This window comes from Canis lupus, chromosome 8 (genome assembly GCF_011100685.1).
Source record: "Canis lupus familiaris isolate Mischka breed German Shepherd chromosome 8, alternate assembly UU_Cfam_GSD_1.0, whole genome shotgun sequence".
Taxonomy (NCBI): domain Eukaryota; kingdom Metazoa; phylum Chordata; class Mammalia; order Carnivora; family Canidae; genus Canis; species Canis lupus.
Genome location: NC_049229.1, coordinates 53,535,004 through 53,560,696, shown reverse-complemented (window position 1 = coordinate 53,560,696; position 25,693 = coordinate 53,535,004). Strand labels below are relative to the sequence as shown.

The window sequence follows — 25,693 nt, the reverse complement described above, 5'->3', positions numbered from 1 at the left end:
TGAGATTTCTGTTCATGTCTTTTGCCCATTTCATGATTGGATTTTTTCTTTGCTGTTGAGTTTAATAAGTTCTTTATAGATCTTGGATACTAGCCTTTTATCCGAAAGGTCATTTGCAAATATCTTCTCCCATTCTGTAGGTTGTCTTTTAGTTACGTTGACTGTTTCTTTTGCTGTGCAAAAGCTTCTTATCTTGATGAAGTCCCAATAATTCATTTTTGCTTTTGTTTCCCTTGGCTTCATGGATGTATCTTGCAAGAAATACTGTGGCCAAGTTCAAAAAGAGTGTTGCCTGTGTTTTCCTCTAGGATTTTGATGGAATCTTGTCTCACATTTAGATCTTTCATCCATTTTGAGTTTATCTTTGTGTATGGTGTAAGAGAATGGGTCAGTTTCATTCTTCTTCATGTGGATGTCCAATTTTCCTAGAATCATTTATTGAATAGACTGTCTTTTTTCCAGTGGATACTCTTTACTGCTTTATCGGATATTACTTGACCATAGAGTTAAGGGTCTACTTCTGGATTCTTTATTCTGTTCCATTGATCTATGTGTCTGTTTTTGTGCCAGTACCACACTGTCTTAATGACCACAGCTTTGTAGTACAACCTGAAATCTGGCATTGTGATGCCCCCAGATATGGTTTTCTTTTTTAATATTCCCCTGGCTATTCAGGGTCTTTTCTGATTCCACACAAATCTTAAGATGATTTGTTCCAACTCTCTAAAGAAAGTCCATGGTATTTAGATAGGGATTGCATTAAACGTGTAAATTGCCCTGGGTAACATTGACATTTTCACAATATTAATTCTGCCAATCCATGAGCATGGAATATTTTTCCATCTCTTTGTGTCTCCCTCAATTTCTTTCAGAAGTGTTCTGTAGTTTTGAGGGTTTAGATCCTTTACCTCTTTGGTTAGGTTTATTCCTAGGTATCTTATGCTTTTGGGTGCCATTGTAAATGGGATTGACTCCTTAATTTCTCTTTCTTCAGTCTCCTTGTTAGTGTATAGAAATGCCACTGACTTCTGGGCATTGATTTTGTATCCTGCCACACTGCCAAATTGCTGTATGATTCTAGCAATCTTGGGGTGGAGGCTTTTGGGTTTTCTATGTAGAGTATCATGTCATTGGCGAAGAGGGAGAGTTTGACTTCTTCTTTGCCAATTTGAATGCCTTTTATTTCTTTTTGTTGCCTGATTGCTGAGGCTAGGACTTCTAGTACTATGTTGAATAGCAGTGGTGAGAGTGGACATCCCTGTCTTGTTCCTGATCTTAGGGGAAAGGCTTCCATTGTTTCCCCATTGAGAATGATATTTGCTGTGGGCTTTTCGTAGACAGCTTTTAAGATGCTGAGGAATGTTCCCTCTATCCGTACACTCTGAAGACTTTTGATCAGGAATGGATGCTGTATTTTGTCAAATGCTTTCTCTGCATCTATTGAGAGGATCATATGGTTCTTGTTTTTTCTCTTGCTAATATGATCAATCACATTGATTGCTTTATGAGTGTTGAACCAGTCTTGCATCCTGGGGATAAATCTCACTTGGTCATGGTGAATAATCTTCTTAATGTATTGTTGGATCCTATTGGCTAGTATCTTGTTGAAAATTTTTACATCTATGTTCATTTGGGATATTGGTCTATAATTCTCCTTTTTGGTGGGGTCTTTGTCTGGTTTTGGAATTAAGGTGATGCTGGCCTCATAGAACGAGTACTACCTCAGAGTACTCATAGAAGTACTCCATCTCTTTCTATCTTTCCAAACAGCTTTAGTAGAATAGGTATGGTTTCTTCTTTAAACGTTTGATAGAATTCCCCTGGGAAGCCATCTGGCCCTGGACTTTTGTGTCTTGGGAAGTTTTTGATGACTGCTTCAATTTCCTCCTTGGTGATTGGCATGTTCAGGTTTTCTATTTCTTCCTGTTCCAGTTGTGGTAGTTTGTGGTTTTCCAGAAATGTGTCCATTTCTTCTAGATTGCCTAATTTATTGGCGTAAAGCTACTCATAATAAGGTTTTAAAGTCATTTGTATTTCCTTGGTGTTGGTAGTGATCTCTCCTTTGTCATTCATGATTTTATTAACTTGAGTCTTTTCTCTCTTCTTTTTAATAAGTCTGGGTAATGGTTTATCTATCTTATTTATTCTTTCATAGAACCACAGTTACTCCTGGTTTTGTTAATCTGTTCCACAGTTCTTCTGGTCTCTATTTCATTGAGTTCTGCTCAAGTCTTTATTAACTCTCTTCTTCTGCTGGGTGTAGGATCTATTTGCTGTTTTTTCTCCAGCTCCTTTAGGTGCAAGGTTAGCTTTTGTATTTGAGTTCTTTCCAGTTTTTGAATGGATGCTTGTATTGCGATGTATTTCCCCCTTAGGACTGCTATTGCTGCATCCCAAAGATTTTGAACGGTTGTATCTCCATTCTCATTAGTGTCCATGAATCTTTTTAATTCTTCTGTAATTTCCTGGTTGACCCTTTCATCTTTTAGCAGGATGGTCCTTAACCTCCACGTGTTTGATCTCCTTCCAAACTTCTTGTGATTTGGTTCTAATTTCAAAGCATTATGGTCTGAAAATAGGCAGGGGACGATCCCCATCTTTTGGTATCTGTTAAGACCTGATTTGTGACCCAGTATGTGGTCTATTCTGGAGAAGGTTCCATGTGCACTTGAGGAGAATGTGTATTCAGTTGAGTTTGGATGTAAAGTTCTGTAAATATCTGTGAAATCCATCTGGTCCAGTGTATCATTTAAAGCTCTTGTTTCTTTGGAGATATTGTGCTTAGAAGATCTGTCAATTGTAGAAAGCACTAGATTGAAGTCACCAAGTATAAGTGTATCATCTAAGTATGTCTTAACTTTCGTTATTACTTGATTGATATACTTGGCAGCTCCCACATTCGGGGCATAAGTATTCATGATTGTTATGTCCTCTTGTTGGGTAGATCCTCTAAGTATGATATAGTGTCCATCTTCCTCTCTTACTACAGTCTTTGGGATAAACTTTAATTTATCTGATATAAGGATGGCTACTCCCTGCTTTCTTTTGAGGACCATTTGAATGGTAAATGGTCTTCCAACCTTTTATTTTCAGGCTGTAGGTGTCCTTATGTCTAAAATGAGTCTCTTGTAGACAGCAAATAGATGGGTCCTGCTTTTTTATCCAGTCTGAAACCCTGCGCCTTTTGATGGGGTCATTAAGCCTATTCATGTTCAGAGTTACTATTGAAAGATATGATTTTAGTGTCATCATGATACCTATTCAATCCCTGTTTTTGTGGATTGTTCCCTTGGACTTCCTCTTTCTATTACAGAATCCCCCTTAGTATTTCTTGCAGAGCTGGCTTGGTGTTCACATATTCTTTCAGTTTCTGCCCATTTTGGATACTGTATCTCTTTTTCCATTCTGTTGAGAGCCTTGCTGGATAAAGTATTCTTGGCTGCAGGTTCTTCTCATTTAGGACCCTGAATATATCCTGCCAGCCCTTTCTGGCCTGCCAGGTTTCTGTGGAGACATCTGCTGTTAATCTAATATTTATCCCCATCAAAGTTAGAGATTTCTTGTCTCTTGCTGCGTTAAGGATCTTCTCTTTATCTTTGGAATTTGCAAGTTTCACTATTAAATGTCGAGGTGTTGGGCGGTTTTTATTGATTTTAGGGGGGGATCTCTCTATCTCCTGTATCTGAATGCGTGTTTCCCTTCCCAAGTTAGGAAAGTTCTCAGCTATGATTTGTTCAAATACATAGTCTGGACCTCTGTCCCTTTTGGCGCCCTCGGGAACCCCAATTAAATGTAGATTTTTCCTTCTGAGGCTGTCATTTATTTTCCTTAACCTATCCTCATGATCTTTTATTTTTATTTTTAATTTTTTTTCTCATGATCTTTTAATTGTTTTTCTCATTTTTCTGTTTCCCTCCTTGCCATCAACTTGTCTTCTGTGTCACTCACTCTTCTACCTCGTTAACCTTTGTCGTTAGGACCTCTAGTTTGGATTGCATCTAATTTAATTGATTTTTAATTTCTGCCGGATTAGATCTAAATTCTGCATTCACGAAGTCTCTTGAATCCTTTATGCTTTTTCCTAGAGCCACGAGTAGCTTTATAATTGTGCTTCTGAATTGGCTTTCTGACATTGAATTGCAATACAAATTTTGTAACTCTGTGGGAGAGAGGACTGTTTCTGATTATTTCTTTTGAGGTGAGTTTTTCCTTCTAGTCATTTTGCTCAATGCAGAGTGGCCAAAAACAAGTTGTACTGGAAAAGGAGAAAAAGAGAGAAGAGAAAAAAGAAAAAAAAAAAGAAAAAAAGAAAAAAAGGGTGGTAGGAAGCAAACAGAAAACAAAAAACAAGGGGGAGTATCCTCTGATTCTATATACTGTAAATCCCTCGACTTCCCCTGGAACTTTCCAGTGCTGCTTGGTCAATAACTTGCTTTTCCCCTGTCCTTCTAGCTGGTCTTCTGGGAGAGGGGCCTGCTGTGCTAATTTCAGGTGTGTGCACCTGGGGGAGCTGCTCAGCCCCCTGCCTGGTGCAGGGCTCAGTGGGAGTTGTTTATCCTGTTTATCCTATGAGGCCACTGTGAGGCTCAGTGGGGTTTGTTTATCCTGTGATGCCCCAGGAGGAACGACAACAGTGGCAGCGGCCAGCTCTCCAGCCCTGGAGTCAGCTCCCGCAGTAACTACCGCAGCTTCCAGTCTGCAGGGGTTTGGATGCTCTGGGGGCGGGGGCGCTGATCTGCACAGCTTGGGGCCGTCCAGCGGCAGGAGTGTCCTCGCTGTCCTGTGCCCTCCTGGCCTCTGCCTGTCCCGGGGGGAGAGTCGTATCCTGAGCTGTGTCCCCCGGCACCCTGTGCTCCGGGGCCTGCACTGCTGGAATCGCGCTCCCGGCTGCGCAGCCCACTCCGGGGAGCTTCTGCCCCAGCCGCCTCCCAGCTGCTCCCGGGGCCCCGCCAGCATGGGCTGCAGCCCCTTAGGGAGCTTGGCCGCGGGGTGTGGTGCGCTCTCCCTGGGGCGCAGGTGCTCTGTTAGTGCCCCTGGGAGCCTGAGGGCATCCCCACCTCTCCTGGGATCCTGCTCCAACTCCCTGCGACCGCCTTTCCGTCCGGGAAGATTGGTGAAGCTCCTGCTTCTCCCGGTCGGGGCTTTCCTGTCCTGGGGACACTCGCCCCGGCCTCAGCCCGGCTCCTCGCGGGGCCCCTCCCCCTTGGATGTTTTTTTTTTTTTTTTTTCCGTCTTCCTACCTTGATAGAATCGTGAACTCTTCTCATTGTAGCATTCCAGCTGTTCTCTCTTTAAATCTCAGACCAAATTCGTAGGTTTTCAGGATGATTTGAAAGTTATCTAGGTAATTTGGTGGGGACAGGTGACTTGGAGGCCCTACTCTTTCGCCATCTTGCCCCCTCCTCATGTGAGTTCTTTATACATTTTTGATATTAACTCCTTATTGGTTATATCTTTTGTAGATTATCTTCTTCCATTCAGTAGGTTGCGGTTCCTTTTTTTTTTTTTTTTTTTTTTGATGGTTTCCTTTGCCTTGCAAAAACTTTTTAGTTTGATGTGGTTCTATTTATTTTTGCTTTAAATTTAAATTTAAATTTGTCTTTGCTTGAGGAGACTGATAATGAAAAAATACATATATATTGAACAGACTAATTTCCAAGAGCTTACTACCATCCATATTTTCTTCTAAGAATTTTATGGTTTCTAGTCTTCCATGTAAGTCTTTTATCCATTGTGAGTTTATTTTTGTATATGATATAAGAAAGTGGTCCCTTCCCCCTAAAAAAGAAAATGTTCCAGATTAATTCTTTTGTGTATAGTTGCCCAGTTTTCCCAACACAATCTATTTATTTATTTAAGGTTTTATTTATTTATTCATGAGAGACACAGAGAGAAAGAGAGGCAGAGACATAGGCAGAGGGAGAAGCAGGCTCTCCTCAGGGAGCGCGATGTGGGACTTCATCCCTGAACTCCAGGATCAGGCCCTGACCTGAAAGCAGAGCTTAAATGCTAAGCCATCCAAGCTTCCTTCCCAACAATTTATTGAAGAAACTGTCTTAATAATTTTGGGTTTTTATTTCAATATTTGGGTGTTTGAATTTCTTTAATTTTGAAAGGATGCTAACAAGCATAGCCTTACTTCCTGAAAAATAGAAGTCATTCAACTCATTGAATTTAATGAGAGAAATTCTAACTGCTCATTCAGTGTCACTCTTCAATTATTAGCAAGCTATATGAAGGCAATGTCTGTGGATACAGCATATGTATTGCTGTATTCCTAACTTCTATTTATGCCAACAACTGGAACAAATGAGTGTCCATGCATGTTTATTGAACAAATGCATGAAAATGGACCTGGGGTTTATAAGATACTGCTGGAAAGGGAGACCTGTAGTAGGCTCATTTTTCTCATTGATTAGTTGTATGACCTCCGGTTAAATATTTTACCTCCTCAGTCTTTTTAGACTAAACAATTTTTATAAAAATCCACAATACTTCCGAGTTTTATTTTATTTCATGTTTTATTTTTTGTAAGTGATTCATACCTTTTGATTCAGCAGTTCCACTTAAAGATTGCATCTTGAATTTGCAAAAATTATATAGGAATATTTGCCAGAGCATCTACTAGTAAAAATGAATAATTGTTATCTCATTATCAGTAGGGAATTATTTTAATTGTGCAGAACTATGCATTTGTTAAGAAAAAGGATGTAGATTTATTTGTTGGGAAATATTTATTTCATGGGAAGGTTGCCCATGATATGTCAACTGCAAAAAATTTATAAAATACTGTGTATAGGGGATCCCTGGGTGGCGCAGCGGTTTGGCGCCTGCCTTTGGCCCAGGGTGCGATCCTGGAGACCCGGGATTGAATCCCACGTCGGGCTCCCGGTGCATGGAGCCTGCTTCTCCCTCTGCCTGTGTCTCTGCCTCTCTCTCTCTCTCTCTACTATCATAAATAAATAAAAAAATTAAAAAAAAATACTGTGTATAATACCTCATTTTTATTTAAAGAAGTGAAACGGATATATGTTTCATGTACATACAGAAAAATTTCTGGAAGTATTCAACAATATACTAATCAGTGTTTTTCTCTTTATGGATGCAATGTATTAGCAGATTATATTTATTTCTTTTTATCATTCCTTATTTATTTATTTATTTTTAATTGTGGTAAAATATAAAATTTACCATAATATCAGTTTTTAAAGATTTTATTGATTTATTTGAGAGAAAGAGAGAGCATGGAAGGGGAAGGGGCAGAAAAAAAGGAGGAGCATATGCTCCACTGAGCAGGGAGCCTGACCCTGGGGCTGATCCTAGGACCCTGGGATTATGACCTAAACCAAACACAGATGCTTAACTGACTGAGCCACCCAGGCACTCCTCACTTTTTTAAGATTTATTTCATTTAAGTTAAAGTTGGGAGAGAGACCACATACATGTGAGGGAGGAGGGCAGATAGAGAAGGAGAGAGAGTCTTAGATCTCAGACTAAACACAAAGCTCAATGCGGGTCTCTCTCAGCCCATGAGATCAAGCCCTGAGCTGAGACCAAGAGTCCAATGCTTACAGGACTGCACCACCTTGGGGACCCTACACTTTTAAATGTTGAGTAGTGTTAAGCACATTCACCGTTTTTGAACTCTGTTTTATCTTGCAAAACTGGAACTATACCCATTAAGCAACAACTCCCCATACTACCCTTTTCCTAGTCCATGGATGTCACCTTTCCTCTTTTTTGTCCATATTGAGTTTGACTACTCCAGGTACCTCATATAAGTGGAATGATATTGTGACTAGCTTATTTCATTTAGCATCATGTCTTCATAGTTTATCCATGTTGTAGCATGATAAGAATTTTCTTCCGTTTTAAGACTGGATGATTTTCCATTGTATGTGTGAACCACATTTGGTTGATACATTTATCTGTTGGTGAACACTTTAGTTGCTTCCATCTTTTGATTATTGTGAATAGTACCGCTATTAACGTGGGTCTCTTTAAGACCCTGCTATTAATTCTTCTGGGTATACACCTAGAATAGAACTGCTGGTAACTTTATTTTTAATATTTTAAGGAATGAACATTCTGTTTTCCATAGTATCTATATGATTTTATATGCCACTAACAGTGTTAGTTACTCTTCAACATTTGTTATTTTCTGTTTGTTTTTTTTTTTTTGGTTTTGTTTGTTTTTGATAGTAGCTACTCTAATGAGTTTGAGATGATTCTATATTATTTGTTTTCTAAAGAGTGTTGCTATTATTTTTACATTCAGAGTGAACTATAAGGAAATTTCCATTTTGTAAAAATTCATTAGTTAACAACTTTTTTAGTATTGATCCAATATTATTTTCTATCATTACAGCAGGTACTACATTTATTTCAGATGTAGTAGTAAATTGTTTATTGGGAAATTAGGGTTGATTACTATGATAAATTAGAAGCTGGATGCTGAAGGGTGTTTTGAGTTTTTAGTAAAGCACTGTATCATAGTAAATATCTTAATTGTTTTAAGCAGTAAAAGGTGGAAACTCAAGAATTTTCATTCTTAGTAAATATTAACTGCTAATTTTTTTGATGGAATATTTTTGCTCAGCTTTTATTGACTAATTAAACATATTTATCAATGCCATTTTAAAAAAACAACTTTATTTGAGCTATAATTTATCATAAAATTAATCTACTTTATGTGTACAATGATTTTTAGTAAATGTACTGAGTGTGCAACCATCACCATAATCCAGTTTCTATCCAATTTCTATCTCCCCAATAAGATTCCTGTGACCAGGAACTTTCTGGCTATATAGAATTGTTGACAAAATATTTCTTATAACTGGACTGTATTTATTGCTTCTCTTAAATGAATCCAAATGTCTTTTATCTCCTGTAGCCTCCTGCATGAAATATATACATCATTAAATAGGTAAATTTTATTTAGAGGATATATAATGATACACATGAAATGTGTTTGAATTTGTAAAATTTTTAGCAAGGAAAATCTTGCATCAGAGAAAAAAAAACCTTTCATGTTTATTTTAAGGTTTCAATTAAACATTTTTCTATTTGACTTTAGTTTTAGATCTTTTACATCTGGTTTATTTTCAGTAGATCACAGTAGAAAAGATTGACAAGCTAATGAAAAACGCTTTTAATTATCTGCTGCTCATAAACATCAAAACCTTCCTAGGCAGGTCATGTTTATAGATTATTAAAATGAGAAAGAACTTAATAGAACAGTTTATCATTAATAGAGTAATAAATGCAGTCATTGGCATGGTATTTTCCTTTTACTTCACCAGAGGGCACTCTTTTCTAGTCTATTTTAACTCTGATCTATTGAATTATTATACTTTGAAAGATTTAAATCCTTTATTGGGATCCAATATTATTATTGGAGACTAATGATTTTATTTTGTAACTTTCAGTCCATTTTTTTGTGATTTTTAAATATTAGCATTAAAAAGGATGCTATAAAAAGCCAATCTTAAATGTTATAGGTAGTAGTGTATCTGGCATAAAATATCTCTTCAATATCTTCCTTTTTTTGCCTAACAGCTCTGTAATGTCACTATTTCTGTCCATGTTAAGGTTTCAGATCGAGTGGAACGACGGCTTCAGGAAATAGAAAGAGAGATGCGCACAGAAAGAGAGCTGGTGGAAAGACGTCAGGATCAACTGGGAATTATTTCTTTGCAGCTGCAGGAGGTTTGTGAAAAATACCTTCTCAGAATATAAATCTTGAGTTTGGATAGTTATTTAGCCATTGTTAAAATGGTTAGAGTTCCTTGGTCATTACATGTATATTTTGGTGCATATGAGAAGTATAGCATATGGGTTATCTGGTTTAGTGTGTGAACACAGCCCTACCTAGTTCAAACTCAAAGTCTACTGCTTGCTGGCTGTGTGGCCTGGGGCAAGTTCCTTATCTAGGCCCATATCCTCTGTGAAAAATGGAAATAATAATAGTACTTACCTAATCATGTTGGTGTGAGGATAAATGAATGAACACTTATAAAGCATTTAATATAGTGTCTGGCATGTACTAAAAAATATTAACTGAAAGTATGATTACTCTGATCAGTTTTTCTTGGGATGACCTAGACAGAGGTCAGTCAGCAAGCTATGGCCAATGGGCCAAATGTGGCCTATTGCCTATTTTTGTAAATACAGTTTTATTGGAACACAGCAATTCCATTCATTTACTATTTGTGGGTGGTTTCTTGACGCTGTGGCAGCACTGAGGAGTTGTAAAAAAGACCATATGACCCACAAAACCTAAAGTATTGACTGTCTGGCCCTTTTATAGAAAGTTTGCCAACCCCTGGACTACACTATAGTCAAACCATTCCAAAACTGAGATCACTTACCTTTTAGGTACCTTTTTTATTTTGAAATTTCAGACTTAGGAGAGAGTTGAAAAATTAGAACAAAGAATTTCTTCTGTATACCCTTTATGTAGATTTCCCCCAGTATTCACATTTTACCCCACTTGCTCTATCATTTTATGTACTTATGATAATTAAAACAATTATACATTACAGATATATAATTTTTTGAGCTAGTTGCAGAAGTGATGTAAATACTTTTAAACCTAAATAATATAGTGTGTATATTCTCTTCCATAATCATAGGAAATTAACATTGGATCAATACTATGATATCTATACTTTTTTTTTTAATCTATACTTTTTATTCAAATTTTGCCACTAACATCCTTTTATGGTCCAGAATACAGTACAGGGTCACATACTGCATTTGTCTCTTCAGTCTCTTTTGATCTAGAACAGTTTTTTCATTTTTTCTTTATTGTTCATGACTTTGACAACTTTGCAGAGTGCTGGCCAGTTATTTTGTAGAATGTCTTGCAGTTTGGTTTATTGATATTGTCTCATGACTGAATTAGATTATGGACTTTTGGCAGGAAACTCAGAAACTTGGTGTTGCATTTTTAACGGGACACCTTATTAAGAGGCATGTAATGTCCATTTATTCTATTACTGGTGAAAACTGAACATTTGGTAACATTCATGAAGCACTTGTTACTACAAGTGATGCTAAATAGTAATATTTTTTGGTACATATTCCATCATTTTTTCTACATTTATTAATTGGATTTCTATTCTGAGGAAAGGCTTTGCTTTTTCCCATTAATTAATTAACTAATTAATTAATGTTGGTATAGATTTGTGAATTCTCATTGTAGAAAATTTGGGCAGCCTGGGTGGCTCAGCGGTTTAGCGCCTCTTTCAGCCTAGGGTGTGATCCTGGGGACCCGGGATCGAGTCCCACGTCGGGCTCCCTGCATGGAGCCTGCTGCTTCTTCTTCTGCCTGTGTGTGTCTCTGCCTCTCTCTCTCTGTGTTTCTCATAAATAAATAAATAAAATCTTTTTTTAAAAAAAAGAAAATTTGTTGAATTTCCCTTTAAATATGTATCTATACATAGAGTATAAAAGTTAAACTCTATGTGTGCTTGAAGATCATTGACCCTTATAAATTGATGGATTAATTTTTTTTAAATTATTAGGATATACTGCCAATTGAAAATTAGGAGCAAAAATGGCAACCCTGAAATTATAATGTAAGCAATAGAAAAATCTACCTTTGTTTTCTAAAATTCCATTTTCTTTCATTTTACAAAAGGAGGCATACCCCTGTTAGTTGGTAATTACTTTGAAGAGGATACTTTGTTGAATAATTAGATGTGGGTAGCCTTTTTTTTTTTTTAAGTTTGATTTTTATACATTTGTTCTCAAAGCAAATTGCATCTGGTGAGCATAAGAATAGTACTGAAGAGACAATTGTTCTTTTTTGCAAGAGAAAATTAGAGAAATTTTCCATACTTATTTTCTTCTTTCTTTGCAGAATGCACAAAATTACAAAGAAAGAGGGAAAGGAAGATTGCTTCCCACCCCTATTCTTGAGAAACCAGAGCCTGAATATTTGCATTGTAATTGTCAATTTGACTAAAAGCTTGAGCTGTGATTTGGAATTCCATCTCTGACAATACAGTAGAGGATCACTATTGATAAGAAATGTTTAATTTCATATTTTGTCACTTTAATATAAGTGGTGACCTATACACCTTTAAAAGGTGGTTTTGGATTAAACAGTGCAGTGGAAGCTGGAAGGATTAATTTAGGCTGATATGTTTCCTACTCCCAAGTTAAGTGGCTTAGGCTGTTCTGGAAAGGTCATGTTTAAGGAAAGGAAACACTTTGCTTTCTTTTCAATATTGCAAAAGGTATTTTTGCAAATACCTATGCTGTATGATGATAGTAATTGATATATTTTGTTTCTGGCTATGGTGAGAAAATGAATCTATAGGTGAGTAAGGAGGTCTGGACTTTTAGCCACTGTACTCTTCTGCCTCCCTAAAATGTGTAATTCAATATTAGTGAAATTATGACATTTAAAAATTGTTAAGATAATAGGAGTATTCATTAAAAATTCCAGGATATCAGAGATTTCTAGGTATAATGCCATATTATGGGGAGGCAATATGTAGTTTTGGCTAAAACCTTCTTTTTAGTGATCTTAATGAGGTTCTTATTCCTTGGAGTTTTATTTGTTCCCATTTAATGAAAAATACAGTTATTAATCATTGGAAATTGGTTGAGAAACAGCTACTCTGCTCTTCTTGTTTAGAGGTCTTAAGGAATTATTCACTTTTTTTTTTTTGTTCTCTCTTTAATGTGTATGTGTGTGTTTTTTTTCTCCCTCCTGGTCTAAGCAGGAGGGCTATGGACACTGGAATCTGCTTCCTTTTTTGAGTCGCAACTATTCATGTGCTATTGGTGTCACATGAATGTCAGATTTTCTTTAACTTGATAAGGACATTCACTGGCCTTCAGACTTCATATATCATATTTTAAACAATGTTGTTTTCATACCTCAGTAGAGGCCTTCTTAGGTGATTATTTCATATTATATAATAAATATTCTTTTTATGCATCTCTTAAATTTTGAATGGTTATTCTAATATTCTGAAATTTAAATAATAAAATTTAAATATTGTTAATCCTATAACCATCAATCTTTCCTTGTTATTAAACTGATGTACAAACAATAAAATACTTGTTTAACATTTATCATATTACAAACTCCTTTTGATCAGATGCTTGATAATAACTTTGATTAGTTAAATTTAGTGGAGCAGGGGAGGCATGGTGGGTGCTAGGGACACAAAGTATTTAGAAATAAACCCAAGTTAAGACTTTTCTTTTGGTAAGCCCCCAAATAACATAAAATCCCAATAAATTCTTGGCTATGGCATCTTGGGAATTTCTGACTTGTTTTTTACTAGCTGTTTCTAGTAAATGGAATGTTATATCTTTGTCTTCATTTGAATTATTTAAAATGAAATACATAAGTGCTGGGTTCATATTTGTATATGCCTTTCAGAATATTTTATAGTATATTAAAATGCTAGTTCTCCCACTTACTCTCACCAATAATATTCCATGCTTGCCAGTGATCTAGGGTGAATCAGTTGCCTCAAGGCTTAAAGGTGCTTCATGGAGAAGTCTGTGGGGAAGGTGAAGTATGGAATCTTAATTGAAGATGTTGAAGATTTGTGGGAAATTGTTAAGTGTAAAATGGGAGCTGAGCACGGTGGTTTTCAGTCTGTACACCTATGAGAAACCAGATTATGTGAGCCTCATCAGTAACATTAAAGCCTTGTACAGAAAAGTTTAAGTGATTGATAGATTTTTTTCCCAATAATTTTCTTCAACTTTTGGCATCTGTACCAATTGTGAAAAGCCTAATGAAGAAATAGCTATTTGTTCCTTCCCGGAAACGTCATTATGGCTCCAGAGATGCTGAGTAATATGGATACTTCACCTAAGAAAAGCCTTGGGTACAGCTTATAAATGTATTTAGTTTGGACTCATTAAGGGAGAAGCTTCTAAGGAAGCCAAGAATGTTTTCCTAATGTCCTCTTAATAGCTTTAGCATTTCCCTTGAGACTTTTGTGTCAATTCAGAGGAGAACCTAGTCCAGCAAATGTTCTAATGTGGCCTCATTAACCCCTTCCTCTTGAGACTCTTCTTCTTGGTTTGGAAACATGGAGGCCTTTCTGAGGCTGGTAGATTTTGGACTCTCTGTTGCTTACTTATCTTTTCCAGACTGAATTGTCTTACTTTTTTTGGCACTTTACCCTCATGTTTCCATAGTCAGTGCTCTGACATTTTCATATTTATTTCATAGTATAAGCTTCCCCTTCCCCACTGATATTACTAGATACTTTTTTATATAAATACCCACTAAATCACCCTGACATTGACCAGTCCAATAGCCTCCCTGGGCTTTGAAAAAGGCCAATAGAATACAAGTAAATAGGAGTTTAAAATATAAGCTCCATGTAAAGCATGAGGAAAGCTTAGAAGATGCACCTTATTTTCCCATTCCTTGGTAAATTAGCTCTAGTATGTAGTCCTTTTTGGGCCCTGGTGACCACGAGGGATGTAGTAAACCCCAAATAACACAGTAAGGGTGATATTCAGGAGCCTCAGATTACTAGCAGCCTGAAAGCAGATGTTGCTGTATTATGTCTCACATAATTCTTTTATTTAACATTTTTATTAAATATTTAGTATGGAATGTATTTAATCATGTAATTTAAATAAATGTATAACTAAATGTGATCATATCATAAATCGGTCATACATTTTCTTTTTAGTCCAGCTTTATTTATTGGCTTGGCTCATTTTCCCCCCATCTCTTATGTGTTCATTCTTTGATATCAACCATTAACCTCATTCCCTAAAAAAAAGGAACCAGCGTAAACAGCCTGGGAGGTGATCCCTTTATATTTTCTTTAATTATTGGTTTTAATTATCCTAGACAGATGTATATGGACCATATGTACTTTGCATGTATAGGATTTTTTGGGTATGTTTCATTTTAATAAAATGGGATCACATTATATACATAAACACACACGTTCCACCTTTTGCTTTTTTTCTCTCACCAGTACTTTCTGGAAATTCCTTCAACTAGCTCATGTGGTTCAAACATTATCTTTTATTACTACAGATGGATTTTTATTATAATAGAGGCTATCAGATTATTTTTCCAAATGGTTCTAACCTTTTGTATTTCTGTTAGTAAAATGGTTGAGAATGGACCTTTCCTTACATTCTCTTTAATTTTTGCTGGGCTCATGTGTATAAAGTATTAACTCATTTTTATGCTTATTTGCATTTCTCTGTTAGTGACTTTGAACATCTTTTCATATATTTGTTGGCAGTTTGCATTTGTGCCTGTACAGATAGCTTGTTTATCACTTATTTGAAAATATTGGATTACTTGTGTTTTCCCTCAGGAATTTTACTTTTTAATGGCATGAGGGAGGAATCTGTTATTTTTTATGTGACTAATGAATTGCCTCAGCATCATTTTTGAATAATTTGTTCTTTCCCCTCTGATTTAAATGCAACTTTTGTTATATATCTAGTTTCCCATGGAATCTCTCTGGTTCTATACGCTTTTCTACTGATCTGTTTGCCCCTGAACTGAAATCACTTTATCTCCATTATCATAGCTTTCATTATATTTTGGTAAGTGATAATGAAAATCTCTTGTCATGTTCCATGAAAAATCTTGCTGGCATTTTGATTGTAATTGTACTGACTACATAGATGAATTTGAAGAGGGGTGTTTTCTAATGTTCTTCAGTAATGTTTTGTAATAAGGTCTTATGCATCTTTTGTTAGACTTATTCCTAGGTATCTACAGTTTTTCTTTCTATTGTGAATGGAATATTTTCTTTTATTACATCTCTGATTGGTTATCTCTAGTATATAGGAGTGCAGTTGGTTTTATATGTATGCAACAATTTTGCTTACTGATCTTATTTTATAATTTGTTAGCAGCTTTCATGTATTACTATCATGTACTATATACTGTGTAGAAGATAATCATATATGAAATGAAAGCCAATTTGGTCTCTAACTATATAATTCTTTTATGTTGCTTTATTGCACTGGCTAGAAACTCAAGTGCGATGTTGGAATAGAAACAAAGATAACAAGAATTTTTACTTTATTCCTATTTTTTATAGGGATGCTTCTAAAATGTTAATCTTGGTGCATGTTGTTTGCTCCTGGTTTTTTCAGTGGTGTCCTTTATCAGATTAAGAACATCGCCTTCTATTCCTAGGTTTACAAGAGTTGTTTTTTGTTTGTTTCTTTTTAAAAAATCATAATATGTTGTGGAATTTATCAAATACTCTTGTTTGCTATATTTCTCTTTTGATATTGAAATATGGTTGACTTTATCAATAGATATTGACCCCTCCTAGCATTTATTTATTTGATCATAATGTATTGGTTTTTTTATACATTGTTAAGTTAATTTGCCAGTGTTTTCTTAGGATTTTTATATTTATGCTTGAGGGCTTATAATTTTCTTGTACTGCTGGCTTTGGTTTTGGGAGCAAGATTACATTACATTACATTACAATATTACATACTTCATAAAATGAATTAGGTAGATTCCACCCCTTTCTGTTTTCTGATTCTGTTTAGGAGAGGGATTTTTTTTTTCTTGAATGTTTGTTAAAACTCACCCATAAAACGATTTGTGCCTATTATCTTTTTGGTGGTTGAGGTTTTCAATTTCTTTGTTTTTGTTGTTCTTTTTTTTTTTTTTTGGTTATATAGTTTTTTTATTTTTAAAGTCAGTTTGGTAATTCATGATTTTATGTTATCCATTTAGCCTTTAGTTTGAAGGTAATTTTAAAAAGCAGTCATAGCCCTGATTTATTTATAAATCTTTCTTCGAAGCTATATACTTTTTCACTTTAATATTACTTGTTATTCCTTTTTTCTTATTAGTCTTGCTAGATATATGATTATTAGTTTTCATTTTGACCAGCTTTATTACTCCATAAACTTTTGTTTTGAACTCTATTTTTTCTTCCTTTTTTGTTTGTAGGATTACTCTGTTTCAGTTTTTTGGCTTGCAAGTTGTAACATTAACTGATTTTAAAAATTATTGCAAATTCATCAATAAATGACCATATATTTTGATAAGCTATTCTCTTATGGTGGCATAGTTCTAAATCTTTTATTATTTCTTTCATGATTTTCTCTGTAACTTAAAACTTACTTAGGAATGCCTATTTTTTTTTTAATTTTTATTTATTTATGATAGTCACACAGAAAGAGAGGCAGAGACACAGGCAGAGGGAGAAGCAGGCTCCATGCACCGGGAGCCCGACGTGGGATTCGATCCCGGGTCTCCAGGATCGCGCTCTGGGCCAAAGGCAGGCGCCAAACCGCTGCGCCACCCAGGGATCCCCAGGAATGCCTTTTGAAAAACCCAAATGTGTATATGCTTGCTTAACTCTTTTTATTATTAATTTTTACTTCCTTTGAAATTCGTTGAAACTTTTGACAGTTGATACCAGGATCAATTTTTTGGGTAAATATTCTGTGAGTATAAGAATTGAACATATTTTCAATTTAACATATGATATGCATACATACACACTCCTATAAGGTTAGTAGGTCAAGTTTGTAAATTTATTGTTCCGTTCTTTTGTATTATTTTAAAATAAATTTATTTTTTATTGGTGTTCAATTTACCAACATACAGAATAACACCCAGTGCTCATCCCGTCAAGTGCCCCCCTCAGTGCCCGTCACCCATTCACCCCCACCCCTCGCCGTCCTCCCCTTCCACTACCCCTAGTTTGTTTCCCAGAGTGAGGAGTCTTTATGTTCTGTCTCCCTTTCTGATATTTCCCACACATTTCTTCTCCCTTCCCTTATATTCCCTTTCACTATTATTTATATTCCCCAAATGAATGAGAACACATAATGTTTGTCCTTCTCCGACTGACTTACTTCATTCAGCATAATACCCTCCAGTTCCATCCACATTGAAGCAAATGGTGGATATTTGTCATTTCTAATGGCTGAGTAATATTCCATTGTATACATAAACCACATCTTCTTTATCCGTTCATCTTTCGATGGACACCAAGGCTCCTTCCACAGTTTGGCTATTGTGGACATTGCTGCTATAAACATTGGGTTGCAGGTGTCCCGGCGTTTCATTGCATCTGTATCTTTGGGGTAAATCCTCAACAGTGCAATTGGTGGGTCATAGGGCAGGTCTATTTTTAACTCTTTGAGGAACCTCCACACAGTTTTCTAAAGTGGCTGTTCCAGTTCACATTCCCACCAACAGTGTAAGAGGGTTCCCTTCTCTCCGTATCCTCTCCAACATTTGTGGTTTCCTGCCTTGTTAATTTTCCCCATTCTCACTGGTGTGAGGTGGTATCTCATTGTGGTTTTGATTTGTATTTCTCTGATGGCAAGTGATGCAGAGCATTTTCTCATGTACGTGTTGCCCATGTCTATGTCTTCCTCTGTGAGATTTCTGTTCATGTCTTTTGCCTATTTCATGATTGGATTGTTTGTTTCTTTGGTGTTGAGTTTAATAAGTTCTTTATAGATCTTGGAAACTAGCCCTTTATCTGATATGTCATTTGTAAATATCTTCTCCCATTCTGTAGGTTGTCTTTTAGTTTTGTTGACTGTATCCTTTGCTGTGCAAAAGCTTCTTATCTTGATGAAGTCCCAATAATTCATTTTTGCTTTTGTTTCTTTTGCCTTCATGGATGTATCTTGCAAGAAGTTACAGTGGCTGAGTTCAAAAAGGGTGTTGCCTGTGTTCTCCTCTAGGATTTTGATGGAATCTTGTCTCACCTTTAGATCGTTCATCCATTTTGAGTTTATCTTTGTGTATGGTGCAAGAGAGTGGTCTAGTTTCATTCTTCTGCATGTGGATGTCCAATTTTACCAGCACCATTTATTGAAGAGACTGTCTTTCTTCCAATAGACAGTCTTTCCTCCTTTATCGAATATTAGTTGACCATAAAGTTCAGGGTCCACTTCTGGGTTCTCTATTCTGTTCCATTGATCTATGTGTCTGTTTTTGTGCCAGTACCACACTGTCTTGATGACCACAGCTTTGTAGTACAACCTGAAATCTGGCATTGTGATGCCCCCAGATATGGTTTTCTTTTTTAATATTCCCTGGCTATTTGGGGTCTTTTCTGATTCTACACAAATCTTAAAATAATTTGTTCTAACTCTCTGAAGAAAGTCCATGGTATTTTGATAGGGATTGCATTAAACGTGTAAATTGCCCTGGGTAACATTGATATTTTCACAATATTAATTCTGCCAATCCATGAGCATGGAATATTTTTCCATCTCTTTGTGTCTTCCTCAATTTCTTTCAGAAGTGTTCTATAGTTTTTAGGGTATAGATCCTTTACATCTTTGGTTAGGTTTATTCCTAGGAATCTTATGCTTTTGGATGCAATTGTAAATGGGATTGACTCCTTAATTTCTCTTTCTTCAGTCTCATTGTTAGTGTATGGAAATGCCATTGATTTCTGGGCATTGATTTTGTATCCTGCCATGCTACCAAATTGCTGTATGAGTTCTAGCAATCTTGGGGTGGAGGCTTTTGGGTTTTCTATGTAGAGTATCATGTCATCGGCGAAGAGGGAGAGTTTGACTTCTTCTTTGCCTATTTGAATGCCTTTAATGTCTTTTTGTTGTCTGATTGCTGAGGCTAGGACTTCCAATACTATGTTGAATAGCAGTGGTGAGAGTGGACATCCCTGTCTTGTTCCTGATCTTAGGAGAAAGGCTCCCAGTGCTTCCCCAATGAGAATGATATTTGCTGTGGGCTTTTCGTAGATGGCTTTTAAGATGTCGAGGAAAGTTCCCTCTATCCCTACACTCTGAAGAGTTTTGATCAGGAATGGATGCTGTATTTTGTCAAATGCTTTCTCTGCATCTAATGAGAGGATCATATGGTTCTTGGTTTTTCTCTTGCTGATATGATGAATTGCATTGATTGTTTTTTTTTTAATTTATTTATTTATGATAGTCAGAGAGAGAGAGAGAGAGAGAGGCAGAGACACAGGCAGAGGGAGAAGCGGGCTCCATGCACCGGGAGCCCGACGTGGGATTCGATCCCGGATCTCCAGGATTGCGCCCTGGGCCAAAGGCAGGCGCCAAACCGCTGCGCCACCCAGGGATCCCGAATTGCATTGATTGTTTTACGAGTGTTGAACCAGCTATGTGTCCCGGGGATAAATCCTACTTGGTCGTGGTGAATAATTTTCTTAATGTGCTGTTGGATCCTATTGGCTAGTATGTTGTTGAGAATTTTTGCATCCATGTTCATCAGGGATATTGGTCTGTAATTCTCCATTTTGGTGGGGTCTTTGTCTGGTTTTGGAATTAAGGTGATGCTGGCCTCATAGAACAAATTTGGAAGTCTCCATCTCTTTCTATGTTTCCAAACAGCTTTAGTAGAATAGGTATGATTTCTTCTTTAAACGTTTGATAGAATTCCCCTGGGAAGCCATCTGGCCCTGGACTCTTGTGTCTTGGGAGGTTTTTGATGACTGCTTCAATTTCCTCCCTGGTTATTGGCCTGTTCAGGTTTTCTATTTCTTCCTGTTCCAGTTTTGGTAGTTTGTGGCTTTCCAGGAATGCGTCCATTTCTTCTAGATTGCCTAATTTATTGGTGTATAGCTGTTCATAATATGTTTTTAAAATCGCTTGTATTTCCTTGGTGTTGGTAGTGATCTCTCCTTTCTCATTCATGATTTTATTAATTTGAGTCTTCTCTTTCTTCTTTTTAATAAGGCTGGCTAACGGTTTATCTATCTTATTAATTCTTTCAAAGAACCAACTCCTGGTTCTGTTGATCTATTCCACAGTTCTTCTGGTCTCTATTTCGTCGAATTAATTAACTCTCTTCTTCTGCTGGGCGTGGGGTCAATCTGCTGTTTTTTCTCTAGCTCCTTTATGTGTAAGGTTAGCTTTTGTATTTGAGTTCTTTCCAGTTTTTGAATGGATGCTTGTATTGCGATGTATTTCCCCTTTAGGACTGCTTTTGCTGCATCCCAAAGATTTTGAACGGTTGTATCTCCATTCTCATTAGTGTCCATGAATCTTTTTAATTCTTCCTTAATTTCCTGGTTGACCCTTTCATCTTTTAGCTGGATGGTCCTTAACCTCCACGTGTTTGAGGTCCTTCCAAACTTCTTGTTGTGATTTAGTTCTAATTTCAAGGCATTATGGTCTGAGAATATGCAGGGGACGATCCCAATCTTTTGGTATCGGTTTAGACCCGATTTGTGACCCAGTATGTGGTCTATTCTGGAGAAAGTTCCATGTGCACTTGAGAAGAATGTGTATTCAGTTGAGTTTGGATGTAAAGTTCTGTAGATATCTGTGAAATCCATCTGGTCCAGTGTATCATTTAAAGCTCTCGTTTCTTTGGAGATGTTGTGCTTAGAAGACCTATCGAGGGTAGAAAGAGCTAGATTGAAGTCACCAAGTATAAGTGTATTATTATCTAAGTGTTTCTTCACTTTGGTTATTAATTTGTTTAAATATTTGGCAGCTCCCACATTCGTGGCATATATATTCAGGATTGTGAAGTCCTCTTGTTGGATAGATCCTTTAAGTATGAGATAGTGTCCCTCTTCATCTCTCACTACAGTCTTCGGGGTAAATTTTAGTTTATCTGATATAAGGATGGCTACCCCTGCTTTATTTTGAGGACCATTTGAATGGTAAATGGTTCTCCAACGTTTTATTTTCAGGCTGTAGGTGTCCTTCTGTCTAAAATGAGTCTCTTGTAGACAGCAAATAGATGGGTCCTGCTTTTTTATCCAGTCTGAAACCCTGCGCCTTTTGATGGGGTCATTAAGTCCGTTCACGTTCAGAGTTACTATTGACAGATATGAGTTTAGTGTCATCATGATATCTATTCAGTCCTTGTTTTTGTGGATTGTTCCACTGAACTTCTTCTTAAAGGGGAATTTTAAGAGTCCCCCTTAAAATTTCTTGTAGAGCTGGTTTGGAGGTCACATATTCTTTTAGTTGCTGCCTGTCTTGGAAGCTCTTTATCTCTCCTTCCATTTTGAATGAGAGCCTTGCTGGATAAAGTATTCTTGGTTGCATGTTCTTCTCATTTAGGACCCTGAATATATCCTGCCAGCCCTTTCTGGCCTGCCAGGTCTCTGTGGAGAGGTCTGCTGTTACCCTAATACTCCTCCCCATAAAAGTCAGGGATTTCTTGTCTCTTGCTGCTTTAAGGATCTTCTCTTTATCTTTGGAATTTGCAAGCTTCACTATTAGATGTCGAGGTGTTGAACGGTTTTTATTGATTTTAGGGGGCGAACTCTCTATTTCCTGGATCTGAATGCCTGTTTCCCTTCTCAGATTAGGAAAGTTTTCAGCTATGATTTGTTCAAATACATATTCTGGCCCTCTGTCCCTTTCGTCGCCCTCGGGAACCCCAATTAAACATAGGTTTTTCTTCCTCAGGCTGTCGTTTATTTTCCTTAATCTAACCTCATGGTCTTTTAATTGTCTCTTTTTTCCTCAGTTTCCCTCTTTGCCATCAACTTGTCTTCTATGTCACTCACTCTTTCTTCCACCTCGTTAACCCTCGTCGTTAGGACTTCTAGTTTGGATTGCATCTCATTCAATTGATTTTTAATTTCTGCCTGATGGATCTAAATTCTGCAGTCATGAAGTCTCTTGAGTCTTTTATGCTTTTTTCTAGAGCCACCAGTAGCTGTATGATAGTGCTTCTGAATTGGCTTTCTGACATTGAATTGTAATCCAGATTTTGTAACTGTATGGGAGAGAGGACTGTTTCTGATTCTTTCTTTTGAGGTGAGGTTTTCCTTCTAGTCATTTTGCTCAGTGCAGAGTGGCAAAAAGCAAGTTGTATTGGGAAAAGGAGAAAAAGAGAGAAGAGAAAGAAGGAAAGAAAAGAGAAAAGGAAAAAAGGAAGAAAAAAGAAAAAAGAGAGAAGAAAAAGAGAAAGAAAAAAAAGGGTGGGGGAAGCAAACAGAAATCAAAAAGCAAAAAAAGAAAAAAAAAACAAAACAAAACGAAACAACACGGGGGAGTATCTTCTGATTCTGTATACTTTAAGTCCCTTGACTTCTGCTGGAACTTGTCCGTCTAGCTGGTCTTCTGGGGGAGGGGCCTGTTGTGCTGATTTTCAGGTGTTAGCACTTGGGGGAGCTGCTCTGCCCCCTGCCTGGTGCAGGGCTCAGTGGGGGTTGTTTACCCCGTGAGGCCCCGGGAGGAACAACCGGAGTGGCGGTGGCCAGCTCCCCAACCCTGAAGTCAGCTCCCGCAGTAACTCCAGAGGTCTCCGTCTGCAGGCGGGGCCCCTGATTTGCTCAGCTCGGGGCAGGAGCGTCCTTGCTGTCCTGGGCCCTCCCTGCCTCTGCCTGGGGGAGGCCGGATCCTGGGCTGTGTCCCCGGCACCCAGTGCTCCAGGGCCTGCGCTGTTGGATTCCCGCTCCCGGCCCCGCAGCCCCCTCCGCACGGAGCCTCTTCCTCTGCCCGAGCCCCCCCCCGAGCTGCTCCCGTCCCGCAGCCCCCTCCGCGGAGCCGCCCCCGAGCCCCTCCGATCTGCTCCGGGCCCCGCCGTGCGCGCTGCAGCCCTTAGGGAGCTCGGCGCACTCTCCCGGGGCGCAGGTGTCTGTTAGTGTCCCCAGGAGCCCGAGGGCATCCCCTCCCTCCTGGGGTCCTGCTACAACTCCCTGGAGCCCCTTTCCGCCCGGGAAGGTCGGTGCAGCTCCTGCGTCTCCGGGACGGGGCTCTCCTGTCCTGGGGACACTCGCCCCGGCCTCAGCCCGGCTCCTCGCGGGACCCTCCCCCTTGGAGGCCTTTGTTCCTTTATTTCTTTTTCCCCCGTCTTCCTACCTTGATAGAAGCAGGAACTCTTCTCACTGTAGCATTCCAGCTGGTCTCTCTTTAAATCTCAGGCCGAATTCATAGATTTTCAGGATGATTTGAAGGTTATCTAGATAATTTGGTGGGGACAGGTGACTTGGGGACCCTCCTCTCCCGCCATCTTGCCCCTCCTCTCCTTTTGTATTCTTATAAATATGTTCTTCTGAAGCCTCTCACTATGATAAGGATGGTCAATTTCTTGGTGAGTTTTTTTTTTTTTTTTTTAACTCTAGTTTTCTTTAGTTTTAGTTTTGCTTTATTTTGTGACTGGTTTTATGGATATGAATTAATTACTCTTTGGCCAATTAATTTTTAAACTATAGTGTTCCTCTTGATACTGGTATTCTTTGAGTTACTCTTTTCTTGGCATATGAGTTTTTGCTATATTTTAATCCTTCCTTTGTAGTTTAATTTTGTATGTTTCTTATAAACATGTTATAGCTGGATTTTAAAAATCTCATTTAGTAAATTATGTCTCTAATGGTGGGTTAAACCAACTGGTTTATACTTGTTGATGCATTTGGAAATGTTTTTAACCTCTTATTTGTTTTTTAACATATCTTATTTTTGTGTTTTTTTCCCCCTCTTTTTTGTTTTGTATTGGATTGAGATGTGTTATATATTCATTTTTATATTTCTGGCTTTAATTAGAGTATATTTGCTTTTTTTGAATGGTTATTCTTAAATTTTAAACATTACATCTGTAACTACAAATTTTTCTAAGAAATCTGTGCTCTAAGCACAGTGATTTCCTCTCAGTGTCTTATCAGAACGTTTGTCTTCTGACTCACAGCAAACTTACATCTTCTCATCCTTCAGGTTTGTTACCTTCAGAGGTACTCTTCAGGGAGAACTGCCCTTCCCTTTTCTAAAACAGCTCTTTTCTGAGGTGCTGAGGTGGCTCATTTGGTTGACCGTTGACTTTTGATTTTGGCTCAGATCATGATCTGACGGTCTTGAGATCAAATTTGGAGTTGACTTCCATGCTCAGTAGGGAGTCTGTTTGAGATTCTCTCTCTCTGCCCTTCCACCAAATAAATAAATAAATCTTTAAATAAATAAAACTGCCCCATTGTTTTCTATCATATCATATTAATTGCACTAAACATCACCTATAATTGTATTTGTTTATCTTATTGTATGTCTTCCCCACTAAAATGGGAACTCTGTTGGCAGGAACTTTGTACATCATACCTGTTTTCTGGGGCATATAGTGCAGTGTTTATCCCACAGCAGACATTCTGTGAATAGTTGAAGGAATGACCATTGTTTTCACATGTAAGTGACCATTGGGCTGCATATAACAGCAGTTATGCAGTTTTCTTGTTAAGAAAATAAACTTCTCTCTCTCAGGTGTCTGCATTGTTGTATATTATCCTACTGCTCTTATTACTGTAGACAAGTTAGTGAATATTAACAAATAATGAATTCTTTGATGTTGAATATATAGTTTAAATGATTTAACTGAAGAATTCTTGAATTCTTCAAGAATTAAGACAATCACAATTAAATTTTAACTTTCTAAAATGAATATTTTGATATGGTAGTTTACTGTTTTTCACATTATGTTGGGAATTTAGGGCAGCTAAATTTCTGATTTCTTAGTGCCTAACAGACGAAGTTACAAAAATACAAATTTAGACTAGAACTGCTCAGATATATGAATTCTGAAAGGAAGATCTCTTTAAAATATTAATTATGGATTTCTGAAACAATGTTAATTCAACTGTGTAGTTGTGAATGAACTGACACATCATGGGGTTGTTTTATTATGGGTCCGTATCAAAGGATGATTGACTTTGGTTTGAGGACATGGCAAATAATGGACAAACAAGACCTAAGAGATACAGTTTTTCCTTTATAGTTTTCAGAATGTTTGTAA

The 25,693-nt window shown here is 37.3% G+C and overlaps 1 protein-coding gene across 21 annotated transcripts in view; it reads left to right on the top strand.

Annotated features, from left to right (window-relative positions):
- The window catches only part of CEP128 (centrosomal protein 128), a 397,326-nt gene that overhangs the window by 58,816 nt on the left and 312,817 nt on the right, over positions 1-25,693 (top strand). For all 21 annotated transcript variants that reach the window (XR_005363617.1, XR_005363616.1, XR_005363618.1 and 18 more), the window contains one exon: positions 9,592-9,708. Coding sequence is in view for 17 of the 21 variants with exons in the window: in XM_038545463.1 (XP_038401391.1) it covers positions 9,592-9,708 (117 nt within the window). In the remaining 4 variants the exon portion in view is untranslated. The remainder of the gene's footprint in view (positions 1-9,591; positions 9,709-25,693) is intronic.